Raw genomic sequence first — 14,062 nt, 5'->3', positions numbered from 1 at the left:
ATTACTAATAACACAAATAACACAAACGCCCAAAATCGGTAAACAGTATTTGAGGTTTGTAGATTGCTGCAGATTACAATTAATTAGAATAAATTACGAACTCGACGATTTCAAATTTTCATTCGCATCGCCAGACGTTTAATTCAATGGTTCGCACGCAGGTTCGGACTTGTACGCAAGAGAATAGCTTGCACGCAAATTGCGAGTTGAAGGTAAAACCGTAATTTTTCAAATTTAAATTGTCGGTTAACGTTAATATGCTCCATTTCTGACTTTCACTCCACTATGCTCAAACAGCTTAAGCCAAGGTTCACACATTTTAAAATTCCACAGTTTCGCAGCCACTGCGTTGAAAAATGCAGTCAGCTGTTCTGTTCAATCCATGTCTGGGTTATACATATTTTCTACAGCTAAGATGACAATTAAGGATCCAAACGCCAATAGCATTATTTTGTTCCTTGTGTTTTTCTCCGTAGCAACCTACGGCGTTTTTATTAGCGCGTCTGTATTAGAACACAATAATGGGTGTAAAGAGTAATAGCCATTACTGCGTAAAGTAAAACATCAACAGCAAATGTCATATCGTTAATTGGCAGCATGGCTGGCGGTCGATTCGAACCCGGATGGCAAAACGAATTGACGGCACTGCCGAACGTTGGAGCATTGTTACTGGATTTAATGGTTAAAACAGCATGAATGTGTTATTCTATTAGCTCATCCCCAATTCCGGGCAATTACATAATGGTGCAGGGCATCGCACAGCACAGTGGAAGACAGACGGGCACGACGGCAGCCCCAGATTTGCTGGAACTCTTTGACTTGCTTTCCGATTCGTATTTGTACATGCCGCTGGCCTTAGCGTACTCTCCCTAGGGTGCAAAACAAGATGAAAGCATGAAACGCGTTGTCGGTGTCGGAAGAAATCCAGTGAACGATCGATTACCTGTGACCTCCAGCCGCTCGCTTCCATTTCTTTCTTTGCGAACATCTCGTGCCCGGGAGGATAGTACACTGGTGGACCGGCAATGTTCTTCGAAGTTAGTTGATTTTGAGGGGACGACTTCTGATCCATGGGATCGTCGATCGGTTTCGGGCTAGTCCCATTCATTGCGGGCCTTTTGGAACCGTTGTCCGTTTGAGAAGTACTGTTGATCACCTTCGATTGGTAGGTGATTTGGCCATCCTGTAATAACATAACACCATCAGCAATTAAGCTAACGGACTACATCTACGTCATTACCTCTCCAAATGTGGCCATAAGATCGTCGAGCCGTTTCGGAGGATGTCCGTCGATGTCGGTCCGATCCGTGCCGTCGGTCGGGAACGGCTGTAACAATGGTTCGCGCTCTGCCGGTGGTGGATATAAGTTTCGCGTCGCATTCGTCGTCGTAGAGCTATACTTGTAAGTGACCGTCGTTGGCGGATCACTAGCACCGGTGTGAGGATAGTGAGCCGGAACCGGTGAGCCGTAGCGATTGTCGGCCGTGTTGGTGCGTTCCTCGCGGTAAATGTATGTTGCGTTATTACCTGGCGGATAGCCGGTCGCCGGTTCGTTGGTGTATTTCACCGGAACCCGGCCATCTGTTGGAGTCGGCGGAGGTTCAATTGCCCGGAAGTTATTCGGATACCCCGTATCAACGTTCGGTCCAGTTTGATCTGGATAATAGTTAGTGGTCGAGTGCTTCGTGTCCTTCTTGTAGTAAACCGTTTTGGCTGTGTTCGGAGGCAACTGATGGTTCAATATGCTAGGCACCGGATAGTCCTGCACATTGCTGGCCGTGTTGAAGGATTCGTTTTTCACCAGTACCGTTTTTGACGATGGATTCACGTGTTCTCCCGGGTAGGCGACCGGGAGCGTGTTCGTGGTCTGATTGAGGGCTTGGTTCGTGTAGGAGATGGTCTGGTTGAGCGTTCCTGTGTTCTCCGGAGGCAGTTCATAAGTATAGGTCCGCACGGTGGTGGTCACTTTTGTGTTCGGACGCGGTAGAATATTATCCGAGAGCGGGATTTGGCCCAATACATTGGCTGCACTGTCTACGTGAACGCTCTCGTTATAGCGCACATTTCGTGGGACCAGCTCCCCAGAGCTAGGTGAAACGGTACGTTGTTCTGTGTAGTACTCCTCCGAACGAGATGGAGTCATGGAGCGCTGCGGAGTCACCGAACGGTTGATGCCCCCGTAGATTCCGGTGGAACTGTTGTCCGCGCTGCTGTACGAGACATTCTTGAGCGTGGTCGTTGATTGATTTTCGTACGATGGGCTACGGTGACGAGAACGGGATTGTCGGACCTCGTAGCTGTTTGGCGTGTCGAATACCAGCTCACGGTTAACCGGGGTATGCCTACCACCGCCAGTGGTGCTGTATGTTGTAGTAGTTTTAATGACCTTTGTGCCAGGTTCACTGCAAAAGTGGGAACATGTTAGTCGTAATTGCTTTTCGTAATTATCGGAGCCCGTGCGGCGCGTCTTCCGCAAGGGTTCGCCTACACTTACAGCAAACCGGAGTCAATACCATCGCGGCTCAAATTCTTGTTACCTACGGAAAGAGGAAATTAAAATGTATTTTTAAAGAACATCCAGAGCCCACAAAGTTTCACCCACCCGTTTCATCCGGGATATTCCCATTAATCATCAAAATTTCTAAATGACGGGATAAGTGCGGGACAAATTTCTAAATGACGAATTTTCCTCGTCTGGCAACCTCTTCTAAGCGAGTCAACAATTAAAATCATAAACTCATTGTTATTTCCGTTCAATTGGATGGAAATCAAAAATTGTGCAAACCATCTGACCCACTTCCAACAACAACACGGTGACTGCATATCGGCCTATGTAAATTGGTTTCGCTAGTCGGTGCTCTCGTGACCACTAATTTTAGCATCATCGTTCGGCTGACATTGCGCTAGTTTGGCGCCAGTCCTTACTCATCCACCTACTGAGAGGTTGGGCAAGAGACTCACAAAAAAGTATAGGTGGTGTTGTGGGTCTACCGGCGGCATAAGGCAGGCATTATGGTTAATCGCACTTTGAAGCCGATGTCTCGTCTGCAGCACAGGCATATTTTTAGCCACTCAACCCGTGTGGCCGATGATTCACCCCTCGTCGCCAATCGTTAGCCCAGGATCATCTCTCAACTCACTTCGATCGAGTGAAGAATCGCGCTCACGTTCAAGATCATTCAGCAGCGTGTCGAGTTGGTTGATGTTGCGTTGGTATACTTCGCTGACGGACTGATCCGCTCGGCCGGGAACAACGCCACTACCGCTACCGGCTGATTTGTACTCATACTTGGCCGTCTTGTAGATCTTCCGCTCGTTCTGTGACAGGACAACGTGAGTCGTCGCCAAATTTGAAGCCAATCCACAACAAAGGACAGAAAATACAAATTAAAATCATACAGCACACAGCGTGAAAGCACTGCCAATCAGTACTGGGGCTTCACTGACCGTGGTAATGCTGGGACTGGTCGAGCGTTCCCGAGAGACGGTTGTGACATTGGCCGGCTGCAGATACTGTACCTCACGATTTGTCGTCGAGTAATTATTGCCAAGCGGCTGACCCAGTGAACTGCCAGGGCGTGAAACACTCGCCTGCAGGTCTTCCAGAAGGTTGTCTGATGAGAAGCGAAAAAGGATGAACAACAAGGAAAGAATCGTAGTTATACTTTTAAGCTTGGGATTAACTTCGGATGCTTGTTTTGTTTTCCTTTTCTTTTTTTTTCTATCCTCGCTCTCAGTTCTCAGTTCTCATCCTAGTTTTTAAGAACAGTTTATCCAGAAAATTTTAACGATGCAAAGGAAAAGAAAAACCAATATTCAAAGCGATAAAAATCAATACTTTACTTTCAATTCGTTTGTTAATCTCGCTTATGACACTTGTGGTTCACAAAAATTAAACTTATTTCCAAAGTATTGACCAATGGTTAGCAATGGGTCATGGAAAATGAAAGAAGTTGTTTTCCGGCTACAACTGTATGGATTGTGAAATACTTGCTCATTTGCAAACAACAGCCCGATGTCCGGAGAAGTCAGATCACGTGATGCTCACTCCGACAATACAAAAAAGTAGCACAAGCGTTAGTGCCGCTTCTCCGAGCAACGGTTGATGGGTTGATGTGTTCGGTCGAATGACCCATTGTTGGGTGCATTGTTCTGTTCGTTTTATTCACAGATGGTTGGTTCAAGAAATATTACCTACTCGTAGGATACAATTTGACGTGCACAAGGATTATAGGATGCTGAAGTTCCTCATAAACATCACACTTTTGAGATGTTTCAAAGGTGAATAAAAATAGACTCATTTCGAAGTTGTCTTTAAAAAAATGCCGCCAATGGCTAAGGTTTCCCAGCAAACGATTCTTCAGCACTTGAACGTCTTCCACATTCTACCGAATTCGCATTCGAAAGGACCGAATTCGCAATAATTGTTTACTAAGACCGAAAAAATAGCTACAAAAAATACATGTGCAGGCTAGTGCAGTGCCCATTTTCTAGCCATTATTAATGTTGCATTGTAACAATGTCGGCGGTCGTGTGCACATAAATGTACATGATGAGTTGGTAGTGGGATGGAAACTTAATCTCCCCTCTGGGAAAACCGCCTTTGCCCATACTTTCCTGTAGCTGGCTTACGCTGCTGCATTCGTTAGCCAGCGGAACATCGGTGCGAATGCTCTTTTTAACAATGAAAAAAAAAAAGTTCGTTCTTAACCATCTACAGAATGTTCATTGAAAATATCTTTTGTTTTGCGGGAAACATTCGGCACACCGACAGGACCCACAATTGAACATTCCTGGAAGGGTTGGGTGAAATTGAAATTGCTCCTAGCAGGTGTGTGCCATTCACGCTTGCAGCATGCATTGGGTAATCAGCAGTAATCAAAGATTCATTAGAATGTGTCCATCGTATTTTCTGTTAGTACACGATCAACACTCACCCAAATTGTTGTCGAACTGGCTGTGAGTGGAGGGCGTTAGTACGCGTACAACATTCGAGGATGAATATTCCTCCCGTCGTTGCTGCTCCCTAGTCATCATGACTCAGTATATTCACTGTGAAGAAAAAACACGATTATGAGACATCATCAAGCCAAATAGTGAACGAATCAGTGCATTTGCTTCAATCCCGGTTGGGAATTGGTAAAAATATCTCTCGCTTCGCTCTACTAATCTCTCGCTCTAGTCTGATCTGCGATGATCATCAATCACTTGGTCCAACACGACGTTCGCTAAAGTAATTTGCTGGACGCATAAATCGCAATCAAACTGCAACAGTCGAGGCTCGCTCGCGACGGTCGGGGAAATCTTACGAACAATTCGTTAATGAGATCATCGAAACGGAAGCATTGGCGCGGTCTTCTTTTAGATTGTCAGTCCGTAGCTCCGTGCTCATTCCCCGACGTAAAAGGAAAAACCTGTTGCTCGCTGACCATGAGAGCCGGTTCACGGTCGCTCCTTTTACTGCAAGAAATCGTAATCATCGTCATCGCAAAGGAAACACAGAAACACCGGCGTCCTGTCAGTATCCTCAAAACCTCAAAAGAGGAACTGGCGTGTAAATTCAAGGTAATGTTGGAAAGCATCTTCCGGTTTCGAGCAGCTCTTGATACGCGAGCATAATAAATACAACAGGAAATAATGCAAACCGTTTGCAAAATGTGGCAAGGCCTACGATACGATGGCGAGCCAACGGCCTGTGCTCGACTAGTTCGTTTAAAAAACCCATTGGCTGCTATTAGACTAACCGCGTCGCCATGATGGCCACCACAACGGCGGCGACAGAGAAAGGTCATGAACGTTCCATAAAAGGTAACGATGGTCGTGAAATATATCTCTCACACTTTACAGTGTCGCACCACCGTGCTCGGATCTTTTTGAATATGGCGGACTGACTTGTACGACGTTGGATGTGGTATGCCCTGTCCCGACATGAATCCGGAACCCCGAGAGCATCATCTCATCTCGGTTCGAAATCGGTCAAAACCTATTTGCACCCTGCTTCGAATTGTCCGCAATGGGAGTTGGCGAAAATGGCTCCATATTGGCGTTAGTGCGCTTCACTGAAGGTTAGCATGGTGTCATCGTCGTCATCGTCCCACACATTTCCGCCAGAACGAGACGAAGGCGTTTCATAATTTTGTCGTTAATCGTAAAATCGACTGCTGATGTCATTGATAACGTTACGTCAGCACAGCTACAGCTCACACGGGTTGTATCGTTGAAAAATAATCCAATTCTTGTGACCTGCCAGGAGGTTTTAAACGATCACACATTTCCATCACGGACGAAACTTTCGATGTTACTTTCGGGTCTCTTGGTTAGAGCACAGCAAAATGTCTGACTGCAATTATAAAATACTTTATAAAACTAGTTATACTATTTCGTATCACCATTCTCAATACTCATGCTTCTCCGAAGTCTTTCGCGGCGTTTTGAGCAATATTATTTATACGAAATAGAAAGAAAATAGTACTCTAACGTGGTGGTGTTTTAGGAAGACTAACATGCAATTTTCCCCAGTGCCAATGCACCACACCTCTCCGCCTTGCGGCTATCTTTCATGGTCAACTTATTTTGTTTCACTTCGAATAGTCGCTGAGAATTTGCAGCAGCCCTGTAAGGTTAATTACACGTCGCTGGCGTTGGTCCATGGGTTTGCAACAGAGCGCACAGGCCAGGCTGTTCTGTAGCATTTGCCAAGGGTCCACGTGACCTTCGCTGTTGAAGGAATGACATCACAAAAAGTCAATTTGCACCCCCGCAAACACAACGACGAGAAAGAAGCCGTAATACGAAAAAACACCAGTTCGTTGAGTGATTCTGCATCCCACCAGAATATATTTGATCAATCGCGGTAGTGAAGGCCTCATGAACCGTTCTCGACGTATGCTTCACCTAGTTTCGTTTTCTTCGTCTCTCACGCATCTGTGGGGCTGTGGTTCCGATATGGCCTACAGCACTCGTACACATCAGAGGCACTAGTGGTCCGTGATTTGTCCATGACCAGACACAGATTGCAGACGTTGCGCGAAGATGCAACGTCTCAAAAACCTGTTTCAGGAGGCAGACGCTCAAAAGACGGAGGGAGCTGACGCTGGCGAGCTCCACACCAACTCCGGGGACATTCGGAAACAGGCGAGCGAGCATCTTCGACAATATAAGAAACACATGTTTGTGAAGACGTCGCCCTCTCGCTTAGCGTACGAATGACACATTCTTCGGCGCATGAAAACACAGCAAACATCACACCACAGCAGTGGTTGCGATCGAGGAACTCCTTGTAGACTCTTGCTCTGACCGCTAGCCGAAGCTCGTTTGTGCATTACTCGTCACTGTTTCGAGCGATGAGCTACTACACCAAACCGCAGGTGTTTGAAATTAAAAACCTCATCGCCACGGTTCTATGAGAATGTTATAATTTAGTTCTTTCTGTTGCAAAAGCTCTCTGAATGGCATCTGTTTTTCACCATTTCTTTTTCTTATTACGCGTAAGTTGTTAGAAGAATATTATCTGCTTATAATCGCGCTGCTTACCGAGGCAGGTGAGGTGAAATTTCAACCTAACAGGGCATCTGGCTTATCCATCTTTCTCAAACAAAAACAAAAATCTGTTTTGCCAGCTAATGCACCTTCGCGGTCGCCGAGAAACAACACGTGCAAACACCGCATAACGGTCACCACTACATGGTTGCTACTCGCAGCTACCATCGACACGGCGGCGGCCCTGGGCCGATATTTTTGGAATCGCAGTTTCATATGGTCGAACATTCCTTAAAATCTCGTAAACAGTTTGCCCAACCCGGACCAGGCCCGCGTGCACTGGCAGTCTTGTCGTGAAAAAGCCGGATTTTCGTAGCTAAAATTAGAAATTCGCCCTATAGTCACCGGAAAACTCGCGACCCACGTTTCAGGGAGGTGCGATTCCAACAATTGATCCACTGTTTATCACAAGGCTTTAGGCACCCTTGTGCTGAGGGGACACAAAATTGGCTTTCGGGTAGGTAACACACCGGTCGGAAACGCAAAACTTGTTTCGCATAGGCCGATGGGCTGATAAAACGGAAACAGTTGGCCACGAGTCGTTGGCGGTTGGGCTCTCGAGCACACAATATTTTTCATTCTCGACGAAGAATCGTGCACTTCCCTCGTTATACTAGTTTCTTGTATGCACACTATCGATGGTTTTTCTTCCGGCGTCATTAAAGTGATGCAGTATGCGTTGCATTTGTCGACCACCCGTTCCGGTTTCTTATGTGTGTCTTCTAAGTCGTGTGTTCACCAAGTCAATCATCTACAACCCACGGGGACACGCGAAATGAGATTAAAGTTAATGAAGGCGATGAATGGAGTTGCATTTTGAAATCAATTTACTTTTGAGAAAGAACGAGAGAGAGAGAGAAATAAAGAGAGAGGAGGGTTAGAGAGGCCTTGAGTAGCGTTTGGATTTTTAGTATGCTGTTTCTACTCGACAATTCGAAATTGAATATTCAAGAACAGTTCAAAAACAATCCGTGTTGCGGTGCAGAGACCTCTCCTTCTATATAAGATTTGCTAATCGAACTGTTATGATCTTAGAATTAGAAACTTGCGCTCTTTCAGTGCATCAAAACGTAGCAAACGGTCGAAGACTAATAAATAGTTGAAAGAAATGTTACTGATTACACTTAATAAAGCACCAAGGACCGCAGGTTTTTTCTTGTACAAAGTTTTCCTGCATCTTCGTCTCCCGCCATCAACAAAGGTTAAATAACTAAAAATGGGTAACCACCATAATAGGTCTTAAATTCATACGATAAAGAGGAGAAGGAAACTGAACCCATTAAGAGACAATTGGCAAACTACCATGTAAACCACCAAATTAAACATGTAAAATATACTACTACTACACTTTATAAAGCACAAAAACGATTTATCGATTTGGACAAGTCGTACTATACTACGTTCACATTACATAGCTCTATTTGTAGTGAAACCAACGTGTTACATTTTTATATAAGGCACATGTTTAGTGCAACGAGTTCTACTGGTGACCATATGGCACTCATAGTGGTTGGTTAACGGCCTCGACAAGGAGACGTGACTTGACATGGTTATGCAGTGAAATCGAACTCTTCCCACGCACTCCGTTTGCAAATGGCCGTTGCCTCCGCATTTTGGAGCCAGTTTCTTGTACCAACCGGTGACAGGAAGAGCCGGTTTTTTCACCCGTTTGTGTAGCCGCTTTGTCCGGTCAGGGTTTGGGAGTTTGTAAGAAAAAAGCAAGTGCTCGCCACGAACCGAAGTCGTGCACAAGTTGCTCGTTTGAATGCGTGCACTGTGAACCGCGGGTACAGCTTCCACAGACACACATACAACGACTCACTGCAGGGCAACAATGTTGTTGCATTCGACCCTTCGCTTACGCTCACTCAACCTTCCTTCACCACCCGGTGACCCATTTTTCGATAAACGTAAACATTTAATTAAAAGCAAGTGTATCACCGTTGTGCTCTCGAGCGTGTGTTGGGGTGATACTCTTTTTAATCCACGAAAGGCTTTATTAAGGTTTTGCTTCATAGTCAGTCACAGTCCGTACTGCGAGCAAAGACTGGGGTATTTATATAAGGTTAGTCTACGTAGGTCCACAATAACCGTAAGGAGCCTGAGAGAAAAGAGTTTGCTCTACGAGAATCGGTCATGGTGCGTAGGATGTGAACAGACTTACTCACGTGCATATAAATAACGATAAATATGCCTATGAAATCATCCGCACCATTTCGTAAAACTTGATGTGTTTGGTACCGTGAAACCTGGTCGCTTGCTTCTCGCGGTTTCGGTTGTTTCATGACAACAGGAAGCGCCACTTTCGGTGACACAAACCGTTGCGATTTTTCTCGAACCCTGGGTATGTGTCGTTAGCATCTGAGCTGAGGAGGTAGATGGATGGAAAGAGTTTTCTCTTCGAAGGTCAGCTTCATGGACAGAACGTATTTCCAATGTGATGACCCCAAAGTTGCATACATGGTGCAAGTAAAGAAACAGAGAAGTTTTAACTTCACAAGGCAATTTACTTTGCAATATTTTTCATCAACGGTTGCTATCTTGACCCCAAGTCCTAAAGGAGAGGCAAGTGCACTCCTAAGAGAGGCAACTGAAGCCGGCAAGAAAGTTAAACATAAAGTCGAGAAATTGGCTTGGCTGCAGATGGAAACTTTCGCAGCTAGGTTACGAAGCGTCTACCGCCGAATTCTGCAGACCTATCGTTTTGATAGTTCACTCTTAAATGAGTCATGCTTACAGTAAGCCGTTCATCTGCAGCTTGCACAAATAGTTAGGAAGCACTTAATAAGTGTTATGGTTTTGGAGGTGGCCTAAATTTTATCATTTATTGAAGCAAGACTTTCTTCGTTCGTTTTCGATCGTCACACTTTGTTGGGCGAAAAGAAACGACCGTCTTAGATACGGATTTTGTGACTTTAGTATCGACAAACTGTGTATTTTCAACATAGCTTCGACCATGATGCTGGAAATCGCTAACCGGTTTGGAAAAAATGCAAATAACACTGTTTGGCGGACATCAACTAGAACGCTTCTCTTTGCCGAAGTTGTCTTTTAAGTGTTTTTCGTGTCGTTCGGATGGACTGTTTGGTCAACAAAATTTCGGGTTGACTAGCGATTACTCCTTAGGCAACATTCAAATTTCGCCATTGACCTTGTGCAACCGGAATTGGATCGTTTACAATAGAGATAATGAAATCGTAAACATGAAATCCGTGATATTTTATAACAATCCGCTAGACACATATGGTGAAAAAACACATTTTCCTTTTATGAATACTTGTGCGTTGTTATGAACATTTTCTAATTCAATACACCGCCAAGGCATTGCTAAGAAACTTGTCACAGTTATTCGAATTCTGGTTCTATCGGTAATATAAGCGTAAAGAAATAGATTTTTTCGAAATACGCATTTTAGAACAATCTTTTCCTGACGATAACGAAACAAAAAAGTCCATCGTTGCTTCTTGTTTACGCAAAAATCGCGCGATTTTTTAACCATTATTGCGCAAGTATACATTCGCGAAGATGGTGTTTTTTTTTCTGTTGGAACTTTGCCGTATTTTGTCTCACTTGCTCACCTTTCAATAGCCTTTATGGGGAATAAGGAAGTGAAAAGAAACCACGAAAAAACAACTATCGCAACAGTTGATGGCACTTCAAACGCGGAGCGACCGACAAACGCGAACTAAAGTCACGGAGAGATCAACTTAACGTCCTCGAAAATATTACCAACAGCACGCAAACAAAAACCAACCGTCTTAAACGATACGAGTTTTATAACCAAATAGCTTCTTCCTACTAAACCTACTGAGCTCAACTCTATCGCAGCAACACACTGCGACGCAATCTTTCTCTCTCCGGTTGCTGATCTCTCATTTCTGCAGCAGAAATGAGAGAACATATCATTTTATTTTAGCTTCTCTCTGCACAATTATTATTGGTTTGTTCGGTTATTGGTTTATTGTTTAGCCCTTGTTTTAATATTATTAAAAGGCAAGGCAGATATTTTGACCTGATATTTTGTCAAGCTTACCAACTGCCAAATAGCTTCACGGGTCATCCACTTTACGGGTGCTTTTACTTTTCTGTAGATTGAAGGTACATTTTGTACTGTAACGGTTTTTGCTTAAATGATAACGGCTCAACTGTCAATTTATCAGTTTTGCTGTGTCCATATATCAAGTGATTGAAAAAGCTGGTGCTTGTTCAACTAGTTTAACAAGTGAGAAGTTGTTAAATTCAGTGAAGTGCTGGCCTCACACAATCAATCATCAATCAACCAATCATTTTGTGTTGGTTCAACACAAATGTAACAACAAAAACAGTAACAAACACAATTCTTCAATTGTAATTCAGACAATAAGCGAAACAATTGAATAAACCGAAACAAAAATAAAATAAGTGAAATAAGAAAATATAAATCTTGCATTTCTAAAACGAAGGAAAAACAAAGAACTAGAAGACTCTGGTTTTCTCTTTTCTCTCTTGTTATTTGCGCGCTCTCCTTACGAAGGAAACCTGAAGCGAGACGAGAGTAATGACAGATCAATGATCATCTTGATCATCAGATCATGCTCACTTTTTGTTCGAATTCTCTCATTCTTAATCTCTCTCTTCTCGCGCGTTACACTCACGCAAGACTGAAAGAGAACAGGCTTGTAATATTTCTCAGCATAGTCCAATGTTGTGAACTTGAAAAGAAAACTGCTATTTTTCCCACAATTTATGGAATTTCTACTGAACAAATGTGCTGAAAAAACTGAACAAAAAGAATAAATGTGGGATCATTTGATCGTTCTTGTTTGAAAGAAAATCGCGGAGAGATCGACTCAAACTGACGGATAAACGATCAATGCCAGCAGATCGTTTCCACTTTCCGATGCGTTCCTTAGCTGATGTCCATTGCATCATTGCATGCAATGCTTGGAAGCAACATTTTGTATTCCAAAAATCAAAAAAATCCAAATCACATAACCGTTAAAAGAGACGAATGTTAGACTATTACAGCTCAAAGTGTCTATAATACAAAAGAAAAAAAACATAACTTTTTTTCGAAAGTAATTGCAACATAGAAGAAAAGAGATGTAAAATTGCTTTTTGACAATTCAAATGAGACAATGATCAAAGTTTTAACGATCTGACTTTATGTTGGGCTGTTTGCATACGTGCATTTTCCTATGTTTTGTGTCCGTGACCATAACAACTTTATTCATAAATCGATGACTAAGTAAAGAGACAACTAATGTCTATTCAACCCATATAATGTTACCAATACTTGTCCGTCCACGTTCCTTGCCTTGCTCAAATGTAGCCAAATTATACTAAAATGATGTGCATTTCTGGTAGGTTGCTCCCCGGAACCATGAGTACAGGTGGCAAAAGGCACACCCATCATCCATTCATGCTCACAAACACACCCACATGGCGAGGGTTTACATATTTGCCGACCTGGTACGGATCGTGGGCGAAACTCTTGGTTGCCCCGTGTGTCTCTCATTTCTACACTGTGCTTCCTAGACCATTCCGACGGACTACAGGTGCGAGCGTGTGAAGCAGGTTACAACACAGGTTTGCTTTTATGTGTGAGACGAGTCCTTCCACAGATAGGAGAGTGAAACTCGACACATTTCCACAATCCCAGTCCCCGAAGATATGATAACGAACCGAAATGTTTTTTTTTTACAAACCACCACTAAATATTGAGGGTTTCGTTTTAAACAGTTTTATGTTTCCGTCCGTAGGAAACCTTTCTTTTTATACCCTATTTCACGCTGCGGATCGACCATTTTCTAGAAAGTAATTTATGAAGACTGTACTTAAATATTGTGTAAATACTCTAGAAGCAAACGGTTCTCGCGGCACGCTGTAACTCTTTAAAGTAGGCATTCGAAATGCTCCTGCACTCTTTCGTGTTGAATGCTTTTTCGGATTTGGGCATTTTATTAAATTACATTATAACGTAGTTCTTGTGGTTCGTTGGGCATCCAGACCTCATCCAGTCCGGTTCCGTTCTTCAACATTTGTTTGTTCTTCTTCTTCTTCTAACGTAAAGTCGCCAAGCGATAGATAGAACCATTACGATGGCGAAACCGTTGTTACATGTGCGAAAAAGGAACCCTCCTGCGGCTGTGTTTGTGTTGTCCCGAAATGAAAGGATTTCCCGAAGTGAGCGCCTTCCTTCGGGTGAGTGGTCTGTTTTTCTGCACCAAAACCGCGGGTTTTCCGCACGAAGCCGATTATATGCCCAACAAGTTGAGCTCCACTTGTTGTCTTCCGACTTATGAATGGGCACCAATGAGAGAAGGTCATTGCATCTTGTTTTGGCATTGCAGCTTTTCCTATTTTCCTCGATCTCCTTTCACAAAGAACGTTCTCTCATTGGAAGTGGTTTTGGGGGTAATTCGTGCATTCGGCAACTCGGCAACTGGTGGCACTCAGTGCGTCGTGAGTGCTACTATCGATAGCCGCGAAGCCTACTATGGAATTGAGAATTTGAAGTTAGTCGAGAGATTTCAGCGCTGCC

The 14,062-nt window shown here is 43.8% G+C and overlaps 1 protein-coding gene across 2 annotated transcripts; it reads right to left on the bottom strand.

Moving 5' to 3' along the window:
* Positions 1-148: 148 nt before the first annotated feature.
* Positions 149-11,323, bottom strand: LOC128277446 (uncharacterized). Of its 2 annotated transcripts, none has more exons than XM_053015902.1 (8): positions 11,118-11,323; positions 4,938-5,052; positions 3,520-3,614; positions 3,141-3,318; positions 2,495-2,537; positions 1,241-2,402; positions 944-1,183; positions 149-869 (listed from the first exon to the last, which is right to left on the bottom strand). In XM_053015902.1, exons 2-8 carry the CDS (start codon positions 5,035-5,037, stop codon positions 735-737), a joined length of 1,953 nt encoding a protein of 650 aa, XP_052871862.1. In that variant the 5' UTR covers positions 5,038-5,052; positions 11,118-11,323; the 3' UTR covers positions 149-734. The 2 variants fall into 2 exon arrangements, with proteins under 2 accessions (XP_052871862.1, XP_052871861.1); XM_053015901.1 differs by having other exon boundaries at positions 150-869; positions 3,448-3,614.
* Positions 11,324-14,062: the final 2,739 nt, after the last annotated feature.

Source organism: Anopheles cruzii, chromosome 2 (genome assembly GCF_943734635.1).
Source record: "Anopheles cruzii chromosome 2, idAnoCruzAS_RS32_06, whole genome shotgun sequence".
Taxonomy (NCBI): Eukaryota; Metazoa; Arthropoda; class Insecta; order Diptera; family Culicidae; genus Anopheles; species Anopheles cruzii.
This window is presented reverse-complemented; position numbering and strand designations above follow the sequence as displayed.

Coding starts and splice junctions, on each gene's coding strand:
- LOC128277446 (XM_053015901.1), bottom strand. CDS start 5,037: ATGATGACTAGGGAGCAGCAACGACGGGAGGAATATTCATCCTCGAAT. Junction 3,319..3,447: donor CCAGTCCCAGCATTACCACG/GTCAGTGAAGCC, acceptor GTCCTGTCACAG/AACGAGCGGAAGATCTACAA. Junction 2,403..2,494: donor GGTATTGACTCCGGTTTGCT/GTAAGTGTAGGC, acceptor CCACTTTTGCAG/TGAACCTGGCACAAAGGTCA.